Source organism: Meleagris gallopavo, chromosome 6 (assembly GCF_905368555.1).
Source record: "Meleagris gallopavo chromosome 6, MGAL_WU_HG_1.1, whole genome shotgun sequence".
Lineage (NCBI taxonomy): Eukaryota > Metazoa > Chordata > Aves > Galliformes > Phasianidae > Meleagris > Meleagris gallopavo.
This window is the reverse complement of record NC_139409.1, coordinates 27,756,518-27,769,342: the sequence shown is the minus strand read 5'-3', so window position 1 is coordinate 27,769,342 and position 12,825 is coordinate 27,756,518. Positions and strand designations below refer to the sequence as shown.

Here is a 12,825-nt window from a genome sequence, read left to right as displayed (position 1 = left end):
AATAACAAGTGAAGGACTTGTCACATACTATTAGCACTTGAGCTTAAGAGGCCTCATATAGAGTTCACTGGACTTGATGGAAACACTCCCCCTGATATTAGTGTGCTTTGAATTGGGTTAAAAGTGGATTTCAGTGTTTTAAAATGAAGGAAATAAGGATATATATACATATATATATAGAAAGAGAAAAGAGACAGAATACCTAAACTATTAAGTTCTCTTATATGAGCACCCCAGTACATTAACACAGCAAATGATGTAAAAATAATCTCACACTATTTTTAATAACAAATTTCACTGAAATTAATTTTATTTTATGTATATATAAATTATATAATATTACATTATATTATATTATAATAAATAATAATTGGCATACCAAATAATGAAATTTCTTATTTAATATTCTTTAACTAAATCAGATGTGAATTATTTGAAATTGGTTTTTTTTTTTTTTTTTTTTTTTTTTTTTTTTAAAATTATCACCAGTTAGGTAGGTGATCTGAATGAAGAGGAACTCCCTAGAATGACCTCTTCTGATCATTACCTGGAAGCTGGTGCCACTTACTTCTGATACTACTGTTGAAAGAATCGTAGAATATCCTAAGGTGGAAGGGACACATAAGGATCGTTGAGACATACCCCTGGCTCCACAGAGAACCACACAATATTTAAGCAATATTTATGAGAGTGTTATCCAAACACTTCTTAAACTCAGGCAGCTTTGGGCTGTGACCACTGCCCTGAGGAGCATGTCCCAGTGTCCATCACACTTTGGTGCAGAACCTGTCCCTAACCCCTACCTGTCCCTCCCCTGACACAGCTCCATGCTGTTCCCTCAGGCCCTGTTGCTGTCAGCAGATAGCAGAGCTCAGTGCAACCCCTCTGCTTCCTGTGAAAGCTGCAGCCACCATGAGGCCTCCCCTCAGCTCCTCTGCTCTGGGCTGAACCAACCTAGAAACCTCAACTGCTCCTCACCATCTTGCCCTCTAGACCCTTAACCATCTTCATAGCCCTCCTTTGGATTCTAATAGTTTTATGTGTTTCCTTCTATTTTTCTTGAAGCCACTCATTGTATACACTATTATTTTGTTTTTTGTTCAAGGACATAAAAGCATTCTGAGAATTGCTTAGATTTTTAAAACTTCTCTCTAGTGCTGTTATTTCTTCTTATGAAACAAAATTTTATGGGGCATTATTTCAGTAGGATATTCTGTTGTACCAGGCTGAACTTAAAGCTTATTGATTTTTGGTGTTTGGATTGTGCCTGTGGTCGCATTTACTATACTTTCCTTCACCACTGTAGTCATGTATACTTTCATTCACCACTTTTGCAAGAGAAAATTCACTGTCTTAAAACAAACAAACAAACAAACAAAAAAAACCCCACAAAATAAACAAACTGACATTTTAACTTCCCCCACATTGCTGTAAGTGGTGCACCAGTGCTGCAACCTTTTGAAGACTGTTTGCTTGGACACATCTGATATGTGATCTTAGTACGATATTTCCTAATATCACAGCAGCCAACAACAAATACCTTCCCCTTTACACTCATTTCACTCTACATACCAGATGCTATGCTTCTAATGAGTTGACTAAAAGAAAGGATGTTCCGGGCTTTAAGGCTCTTAACTAACATGGAATCATTTTGCTCTTTCCCAAATGACTAGCTTTAACAGCTCACATTGGCTTTAACAGCATAAAGTATAAAAAAAATTTAGCATAGAGTATAAAAAAACAGCTATACCTTTCTTCCTTCCCACACACATAGATACAAATCATGATGCCATCTATCAATTTGGTTGCAGTAAAGTTTTAATATAAAATTCGAAGTGATACTAAAGGTTAAACACTACAGCGTTTCCTGGATGTATAAGACAGATTCAGCAAAACAGCATTCTTGTGGCTCTACTACTCATGTTGTACAATATGTCCTGCTGTGATGGTTCCTTGCTGTTTCTTTTAAAACTCTGAAACACATTCTGCTAAGCACAGATGAGAATACACCAGCATTGCAAGCCTCTTTGCATTTTTTCCAAGGGAAATATTACGGATATTGTTTATTTTTCTGTGGAACCTTCATATTACGTGTTGCATAGCCACACATGTATCAGATTTTTTAGTAACATTAACTCTAAATGGATCAAATCTAAAAATCTTCCCTTCATTCACAAACAGTGTTTTCAGTGACAGTATTATAAGCTGATTTGAAATCAGCCTTTAATCTAGTTGAATATATTTGACAGATGCTATGCACATCCTTTTTATTTTTTTCTTCTGGCTATTGAAAAAGAGTGCTTGTGGTTTGCAGAGCTGGTACTTTAGAACTGTGCAAATAATTTAGCTTTACTTTTTTCTTTCTTTCTTTTTTTTTTTCCCCCATATATTTCTATACAGAGAATGGGAGGAGGGGAAATGAGTTTCAGCTGGAGTAAAATCGTGAGGTTTAATGTGAGTTCAAATGTACAGATACATTTTTAATCTTTCATGCCATTGATTTATTTTCCATTCTTATCTGAAATTATTTGATTAACTGCTGATTTTGATTCAAATTTATAAATGCTTTGTTGTCTGCCTTTGTGAGTGCTTATTTGTGTGAAAAATGTGAATATATGGAATAGAATTAAGGATTTATAAATCAGGTTCATTTAAAGGCATTTGTAACATAGACAGGGAAGTAATAAGTTTTGACTGTAAGAAGTGCTCTTTCAGGCATTTCAGCAAATTAAAAGGAAGTGCTCCGCTCAAAACCCACCAGTCGACAGAACCAAACAGGCTGAAAGCACTGAAAATTTTTCAGTGGAAATTCCTCTCCAAAGTGATTGGCTTCCTTTAAAATGTAATTAGAAAATAAGCAGCACTGTGGACACCACACTGGGCTACTCAACAGCTGGGTTCTTCTGTCCAGTCTCTTGTGGGTTCAGCTGTGTCTCTGTTTCTTTATCTGTGGAATGGCATTAATACATTTTTCAAGAGCATGTTGAATTTCCAGTGTTTTCTAAATGGCTCTGAGGTCTTCTCATTGAGGGCATGACAGCAGTGATGCATATTGCAGCTGGGCCCGGAGCCTTCTTGCTGTAACTTTTTTCCATCCCCTGCAATCATTATCCTCACATCCCCAGGGCTCTCACCCCCTCCCAAACTTGATCTCTTGCTGCTCAGGGAGCCCTTGCGGCACTTTTAACCAAAAAGACAGGGCTATTCTACAGCTAGGAAGATGGTTATCAACCTTCAGTGACTCCATCTCTACTTTCTTGTTTTTTCTTTCTTCCACAAAGGTAAAAGTTTGGTTCCAGAACAGACGGATGAAGTGGAAGCGGGTAAAAGGAGGCCAGCAAGGGGCAGCAGCCCGGGAAAAGGAACTGGTGAATGTGAAAAAAGGCACACTGCTCCCCTCCGAGCTCTCTGGCATTGGGGCAGCTGGTCTCCAGCACACAGGGGACTCACTAGCTAATGATGACAGCCACGACAGCGATCACAGCTCTGAGCATGCACACTTATGATACACAGAGAGTGTCCCAGCTCCGTTCTCAGGAAAGATGCTTTGCTGGCAAGCCTTACACAGGCATCGTTTACGTATGCAAGTGACTCTGGCAATGATTTTTAAAGTTGTTATGGAAGATTCAGGCTTATTGTGTCTGTTTTTCTTGATTTTTAGATGGTTTACAGTAAGTGCCATGTCTTAAAGGTTCCTCAAGAGTGGAGAAGTGGAAGATGAACTTTGAACATTCCAGATTTGTTTGTCATGTTTATGACAGCGGGCAGGTATTTTTGCTTTAGCTTGCACTGAAAATTACATTGCTCTCAACAGACGTTATATTCTGAAAACCACAGTGCCACAAAATCACTATCTAGTGGATAAGAAATGTATTTTAACTCTGTATATATTTACCTTACAGCATTTTCCTGTCTTCACTAATTTTAGCAATGCATTCATATTAGCTGATGGCAATAGTCACTCATGACAGTAAATGGCTTTTTGTCTCTTTACTTTTGTTTTGTTTCGCCAAAGACATACAATACATGCAGATACTTTTGTTCAAGTAGAGAAAGTATCTGCTAGGACAAGTCCTTGTATGACAGACAAAACAAACGTTATGTTGCATTTACTATCAACTGCTGCTAATAGGGTATTATTAAACTTACCTAGCTCCTCAATTCTTCTTATCTTATAACTGCAAAAAATGATTTTTAGGATCATAAGGATAGTCCAGTAACCTGCCAGAAAGTTTTCATGCTCAGTGGAAACCCCAGAAAGGATTATTCATTTCTACTTTGTCATCACTGAGTACATTGATTAATACTGACTCTGCGGAAATGTTGCTTCATCTTCAGTTTAAAAAACAGCAGTAAGCTGAAAGTTATTATCAACTGCTTATGTTGGTAGGAATCAAAATATGAAGGTAACTCAGTATTGTGTCCCGTGTGTAAAATCAAGACACATTTTCTGTTATAAGCTTTTGTGTACGTACAGGCAAACACCAAAACTCAAAATTTAATGCAAACCATTGATTGTACTTTGTAAAGAAAAATGTTTAATAAATAATCCTTTTTAAATATTTCTGGTCTCTCTACAGTGATTTCACAGGAAACTTAAAAGAGTTGTTTTGTAAAAGTCCTAAGGAACTGACTTTTTTGGTTTTTTTTAGAACTTCATCTGTGAACAACACAAAGCTACATTTTCAAATTTAGGCTTTTAATCTTGGATAAACTTTCTACCTTGATCCATTTGGGAAACTCTTTCCTTCAGCAGGAAAAAGGCATCTAGCAGCTAATGATGTCTTCGGCCAAAAACAACAAGAGTCTGTTCAACCATTTTTCCAGATCTAGAGTGAATATAAAGGGTTATTTTGTTGGACATTGTTTGAATGGATTAAAATGAATAAACATCAGGAAGGGGATGCACACTTACGTCAGAATGCCTTTATTTGATAGTGTTGTTCAAGAGAAAGATATAAAAATACCTCCAAAAATGTAAGAGATGAATTCAAGTGTGTTCTGAAATAGAAGATGCAGAGTGAAAGAAGGAGCAAGTGGGAAATGTGCATGTCTTTGAGAGTATTCACTGAAGCTCTGCTATGTGGAGTGATAGGGCATCATATAAGTTAAATGCAATCAAGAGATCTGAGTCTGTTTTCTAAATCCTTTCCACTGTAGATTTGATCTTTCTTGCAGGTTAATTTTGTTTCTCATTTCTTTTTCAAATGCCTTCTTCTAAGTGTGTGAGGAGGATAGAGAAGTAATCCAACAGCTTGCAAATATTTGATATTTTTTATTTGATGACTAGATGGGAAAGTTTTTGACTGGTGATGGTGATTATCAAAATAGGAAAAAAAAAAGGCGACCCAGACTAAAACTTCTTAGGCTAGTTTTGCTCCCTGCTAAAGGAAATATACCTAAATTTTAAAATTAAAAAAAAACCTTAGATTAAAAAGTTAAACCACCTTGAATTTTCAGATACTACCTTCTTGTAAAAACAAAGACTTTTAGTCAAATTTTATGTGACCCATTTTACTACCTAAGAAGTAAGATAATATTATTGTCTTTCAAATACTATCATTGCCAAAATGCCTTTTTGGGCATACAGAATTGATTGCTGCCTTTTATACACTTTAAGACTGAACTTGAAAAGGGTTCTGCCAAGTTTGAGATGACACTTCACAGTACAAATGGAAAAATAGCTCATTTACATTACTTGAAATGTACCAGCGATGTCTTCCTAGCCCAAGACATTTGGAGGGATGTATTATTGTGTGATTTGATTGCAATACTTGCCAATATGTGCAATAGTGGAAAACATGAGCTGTAATAATCTCACTACAAGGTAGAATACTTTCCATTTGAGAATTGTCTTTTCCATTTTCCTTGTTTACCTGAATCTCTACAGATATGAGGGACAAGGATAGAAACATGAAGATGAATGTAAATTGCTTGGATAATTTTTATATAATTTTATTTAAGTAAATCTTTAAATAAAGCACCAAATTATGAAACTTTACACTAGAGTGTGAGTGTGGGAAGATTAGCAAAATTGATTGTCTTCCAAATTTTAAAAGGAGATAAGACTTTGAATGTGGTCAAAAAACACTGACTGAATGTAGCAACATCTGTTGGCTTTAAACAACTGTTTTGTGTGTACACCACTGCAAAGTGAAATATGGTGCAGGGATCCCACATTGGCAGAAGTTGAAGCTACAAATTCTAAGCACAGTGAGCTTCCTACCATGATCTTGAATGAATTTACTTACAAGCACAGCCCCATGGAAATCCAGATGCATCTTCCAGATTTCAGCTAGCTCATTCTCAAGCTGTGTACAGCAGCAGTGAACCCTCTGCTCTTTAACACTACTTTTTGGGTGAGCAGGTCTACTCAAGACTCATCAGTGCAGATGATGTTATGGCTTCTTCTGAACATACAAATTACTCAAAAACTAGCTTATGGAATCAACAAACTGATGCAGCATATTATGAATTGTATCAAAATTTTAGCACAAGTTGTTCCTGAAAACAAATTTGATGGCTTCTGAACCATAACTTAAAGTTTTGTTTTATACTCTGTGTTTTTTATCTGCTTGCTGATTAACAAAGGATTCTTTTACTGATCCAGCCATACAGTATGGCAAAGAGTATACCAATAGACTGATGGGCACAGACAACCCCTGATACTGTGATTTGCAAAGGCTGTGGAGGCACTTGGTAGAATGAAGTTTGATGAAACTTAATTTGGTTTACTTATTTTCATTAGTTCCTGTTATTAAATAGTGGCTGATCAGTTTTATGTCTAATCATTGATGAATCCTACTTCTAAGGACTTGTAACATATTTTATCTGCCCAGAGATCATCTTTCTTTGATGCTCAACATATCACTGAACCAGAGATAGAATTTGAATACACAGATAATCTAACTGACTGTAGGAAGGGAGTGATCTCCGACAGTTTTTCTACGTGATAAATGATTGGAATTAATTTCTTTCTACTGTCTCTGAGTTACAAGACTACGTAGTATTTGCAGGGTTTTCTTTTCTTCCCTTATGGCTGTCGACTTTTTGTTTTGTCTTGTTAATTTGCCTTCATGGTTTTCAGATTTATTTTGGCAATGGTTGTTCAAGAGGTGTGGTTAAAATAATACCATTGCAAACTAATTGGACTTACTTAATTACTTATTCAAAGCAATTTGAATATGTTTTCTAAACTTCTTTTCATTGGATCAAAATTAGCAAAAATGGAATGTAAGAAGAGGCTCTATATGTCTTTCCACCAAATGTAAGATTTGAAGCTAGTTTCCTGGTTTCTTAAATGAAGAGTCTACTGCAGTATTATTTGCACAAATGAACAAAAATAAAATAGCATTAGGACATGTGCTCTTAGTTGGTATAAGGAAACAAAGTTATATAAATTAGGGACAAAAAGTCAGCTTGAGCCTTTGTTTAAAATTTCTTGGCTTCAGTTAGCTTATGTCTCATGGGTGAGCCTGTATTTAATTGGGTACATGCAGTATTTAAGATTCAAGAAATTTTAGAGCAATGTTTAACCAATAATGTACTATACTTTAATATCATTCAGTGTGTGTGAATTGAAAGGAAGAATTCTGTACACAACCTGATGTCTATATTCATTCAAAAAAGGCGTTGTACCTGATATAGCCTGTAATAACTGGCATATGGCCTCAATGTTGTTGCACACTATTACCTCATATTAATAAGAATTTACTAGACCTCGTGTGCTTTTATGTATTTCTATCCATTTTCATTTAAATCCCATAGTTTTTTGACATCATTTACAGCTGAAAGGTGCAGTATGTGAATCAATTTCCATGTAATTTAAGGTCTATAGCTGTTATTCAGGGCCTCCATGTGGTATAACAAAAGGTTATCACACAGTCATTTGTATAAAATGCAAATGTAGTAGAAGTTTCTGATTTCACAGTTTTTTCTTACTTCTTCCCAAGTTGTGCTTGAATTGAATTATTAATCTTTGTTGTCCTTTTCTTGGCATCTGAACTGTCACAACTCCTGTCTGTAGAACTTGGGTGATACATTGATTACATTCAGTTGAAAAAAAAATTATCTGAGCAGTAAACTTGCTTTGTATCAACAACTAGAAAAGAGCCCAAGAAGAACTGTGAATGAAGAGCTCATTAAATAATAATCATAGTTGGGAAAATCATAGTTACTTTATTTTTCAGTGTTTTTATGTAGACGGACTCCAAAGAGTTTTTAATGAAAGGTATGGTTTAAAGTACTTTTATTGAGTAAATGATGGAGAACTCAAGGAATTTGTTCTGGTCACCTGTGTTATGGACCCAGCAAATCTTTTGGTCTATTACCACTTTGGTTTGCACCTGGACACTTTTCTGGTTTTTTTTTGGTCTTATTTGGTCCGTGAGTGATTACTATCATAATCTCTTCCAACCCTCAAGACCCTGAGTCCTTTTGTCAACAAAGGATTCACAATAAAGAATAAATACATGGTTCTTCAAACCACAAATAAAAAAGTATGGTTGCGAGAGGATATAAGAATATGAATAAGAACATTAAACAATAGTAAAAATAGTATTCTGTTCAGACCATTAATTGATTTCTGTTGTTTCCATAAATGTTTTTTTGTTTTTTTTGTACAGAAATATCATTATTTTATACATTTTTATTTATTATGTTTATTTCTATTAAAGTTATATATTTGAATTTAAATATTTAGTTATTATATCAAACAGAATAACATTATTTGTTTTCTCTCAAGAGAAAGACAAAATACTTTATTGCTGATTGGATTTTATCTGTAAATTTTGAAAATTTATCATCCATTTTTTTATATTCATGAACAACAAGTTTCAGATTCGCTCATCCTTCAAGTAAACATCAAAATAATTGATTTCCTTAAGAATTTTCTTGTCATACAGGAAAATATTATGGCCTTCATGTTGTAAATGTCTCCTTGTTTGAATTATCTCATCTATAGAACTATCTGAAGGAATGAAAATGGTAAATATGTATATAAGTGATATAGTATTTAGGGACATATTCTCATCTTTAGCATTACAATGACTATATAGCCGTTGTGTATGCTTCTTACGTCTGCAGGGTTTTCAGAAATATGCCTATTCTGAATGCTTACTAAATTATTTGCCAAGAAAGTCACATGCACAGCTGAAAAAATACTGAAATGGGCATTTTCCCAAATTAAAAATTTATCTTGAAAAGTACCCTTAGAATATTTTATGCAACCACCACAGAAATGCATTTAGAAGAGTAAAAACTACTAGGGGCAAAAAAGTTTGGAAGTAAGACACATTATAAATAATTTTATATATGCATTTCTATGATTCTCATGTACATAATTATTCACTGGAATTGTATAAAAATGCACAATTTTTAGTTCATAAATTTTACTAAATACAACATATATCTGGTCCTTTTCTAAAACTAACATTTATGCATAAGCTATTTGATTCTAACAACTGATTGTTATGAAAAGATCTCAGGATTCCATTTATATAGAATATTTTTGCTAAAAAGAAGTATAACTATTCCAAGGAAGCAAAGGACTTCATCTAAGCCCTATAGATGGCAATGGAAAGATTACGATGGATTTCACAGATATTTGGATTTAGCCCAAAGTATACACAAAAGTTCATACAAATCAGTGAGCAGTCCAGGATTAAGACATTAGCCAATAATTTCCAAAGTGACTGTTGACTTTGTGCCTCCGTTATGACACACAGTATCCTGATTTCAACAAAGTTTTGAGTGAAAATTAAGTCCACTTTATAGAAATGTGAGTTGAGAACTTCATATTACTAGCCAGTTAAGAAAATTTTGTTCCTGGTTCTGACAGGAGTTGTATAATATTGGATTTCTATAGCTGGCAAGTCATCACATTACATTATTAAATCATAGGTTTCATAACCAATATAAAAGAAACTTGTAATGCTGCTTTGACTATAATTTGTAGCATTAGTAGATAAGAAAAATAAAGCACATTATACAGAGGTAGGTTTGAACAGATGTTTCTGAATGGTTGTGGGGGGCAGGGGGTAGGGGTGTTGAGGAAGGTAAAACTTTCCTTCCACTCAGATGTCTGTCTTGAATTTCTCACAGTTTTTGCAGACAGTTTGGCTCATTTCCAACATACATCGTTGCCTGTCTGGTATGAAAAATGCCATCTGTGGTGTATGGAAGTTCTTTCTTTAAAAGTGGCCTGCTAATTATTGTTCAGTCAGGTGTTGCTAAAGTGAAGTCAGGTGTCAAGCATGATATAATCTTCCAATTGCCTAGAATTGCCTTGTTCTCATATGCTGTTCCTTCCCCAAAGAGTATACAGCAGAACATTTACAGAGAATTGAAAAGTTGGTTGATACGGGACTGAGATGACTCATGCAGAGGTATACACTGTGGTGATGCTCAAAAAATGAGTTAATGGATGAAGTGTATAAATAAATAAATCTTGCTGTTCCTTCACATTTACAATGCAGTTTTGAAAAATGTTAAAAATCCTGATGCTCTCAGAAGTTTCAGACAAGGTAAAAGGTGTTGGAAAGAATTTCTTTCTGACTTCATAATAGACTGGAAGGACTCTTTGTTGAAAGAAGAGGAGAAAGATGGCTGTATTTTGTGAATGACACCTGCAAATTCTCACCTATTTTCACTCTCCCATACAGTCGCACTTTTAAGCTTTTGAAGATTAACAGGATAATTAATGGGCCAGAATCAACACATGGGGGCTGCAGGCAAGCATGCAATTGATCCAGGAGTCCCAGTTCCCAGGATAAGCACTGCTGCTGCCTCTCATTTACAATAGTTAGTATGCTCCCCTGACTTTCTTACATGACATCAGCCCTCCCTACAGAAGATGAAAACTCACCGCACTGAGCCAGGTGTCTCTAGCAGATGAGTGTTTTTAGGAGGTAAGGGATTGCCACTACAAATGCAAGGCTTCCTCTTTCCTACGTAGTTTTCAGAAAGTCTTCTGAATAAACAGCCTTTTTACTCTTTGTAATCTGGGTGTTCAGAACGAATAACAGTGTTAGCAGTTTAAAAAATGAGGATGAGGAAAATACAGGCACATTTACTCCTTTTGACAGTAAGGCTTTGCACTGTTTGTTCTATCAGTGATGAAAGTAATCAAAATTTTTCTGCAGCCTTATGCAAAACCCTTGACAAAATATTTACAATAAATTGATATGACATTGAGATAAAGTGGAGTCTTTTAAGTAACTGCATATCTAGCGCTGTTGTATTTTTTATCAACCCTGAGACATCTGGATGAATTTGAACTACTAGTTTTCTATCACGAAGAGCAGTTCTACTTTGATAAAGACTTCCTCTGCTGTTTTCAATATCATGCTTAGCCTCTGACTGACTTAGTATACTGCGATTATGAGATGTACACAAAGAACTGGCATGCAGCGCTATTGAGATGATTTCCTTTCTGGCTCAGCCAGATTCCTGTTAAAAGTTATACTGACTCTTATGAGACTAACAAAAGAAGAATTAAAGATTCAGCTACAGCACAAAGATAAGCCTGATGAAGCTGGAGTTAGGATCTACTAGGATCTACTGAAATTAAAAGCAGACCTTGTACAAATACATTTATTGAAACATACCAAAGACATTTAATTAAACAAACAAAACAATACAAAACCAACAATAAAACAATTACTTAGCCCGAATTGAATACCTATCAAAATCTCACTCATTAGATTGAGTCCTTCATGGAATTAGTGGAACAGAAGCTTTCAGGTTTTCATTAGAAAGAAAGGAAAACAAAGCCAAAAACTGCACAGAAATTGTTCCTTTGCTGTAACATGTCAAAGGCTAAAATCCATTAAATACCTTATCATACAATGGATTAAATGTGGATGAAGACACTAGTTTGTGAATGAGTCCATCCTACAATGGCCTTTCTGAAAGACTTTGTGAATACAGTATTTCATTCTCCAACATATAGATTTTTTTCCATTCTGGCAGGAAACTACATTCTCCTAGCAAACATATATAACAATATTCCACTGCCTCAGACTATCAGAAAATTAGTCTGGTATAGCGAAAGGCTTTCTCGTTTTAACAGTCCTTTTGTAGTTTTTCTGAAGATCTGATAGAGCTCTGAGGGCCAAGGTGGATGTAGACTGCTCACAGATTTTGATGGATATAGGTTATATTAGCATTCAGATATTTAAATCTGCTTCTAAAGAATCATGCTGAAAGTTATAGGCAGCTTTATGCAAACTATAAAACCCCATTGTCTCTACTTTTGCCTATCACTGCTGTGTAGCTCTCTCTGAGGTGAAGATTTGCAACTGCTTAACAACTCAGAGAATAACAAAATGAGTAAATGTGAATAATGACGTATCTAACCACAGCCCACAGCTGCAATTTGTGCAATATAACCATGAATGTTATATGAGATATATGAAATATGATGTTGCACATATTAGTAAAGCAATAGTAAATTTCTCAGAGTAGCAATAATAAAATAATGCATAGGCATTATATCTATCTTGCCTGAAAAGAAAGGATGATAATGCAGAAAAAAATTTTCTCAGTTCCCACTCTTACATTCTCCAAGATGAACAAGCATATTCGAAAATGGCATAAAGCATGAGATTCCCATTTACAAGTGACACTTGTAATGCTTAGAACAGTACAGGTTTTTTATTTTTAAGGACATTTAAGATCCTTTTGTGCGTGTGTGTGTTTGTGAATTATAAAATCAGATGAAGGCTTAATGATGTACCTGAGATGAAATCAAATAATTTCTCTGAATTTAATTAACCTTACTCACCAGAAATCTTCATGGCTCATATCTACTACATCTCTGTCAAA

At 35.0% G+C, this 12,825-nt stretch overlaps 1 protein-coding gene across 1 annotated transcript in view; it reads left to right on the top strand.

Moving 5' to 3' along the window:
- MEOX2 (mesenchyme homeobox 2) overlaps positions 1 to 4,562 on the top strand; it is a 53,312-nt gene extending 48,750 nt beyond the window's left edge. The window contains exon 3 of the mRNA XM_003207111.5: positions 3,282 to 4,562. Coding sequence (XP_003207159.1) covers positions 3,282 to 3,506 — 225 coding nt within the window. The 3' untranslated portion in view covers positions 3,507 to 4,562. The remainder of the gene's footprint in view (positions 1 to 3,281) is intronic.
- The last annotated feature ends 8,263 nt before the right edge of the window (positions 4,563 to 12,825 follow it).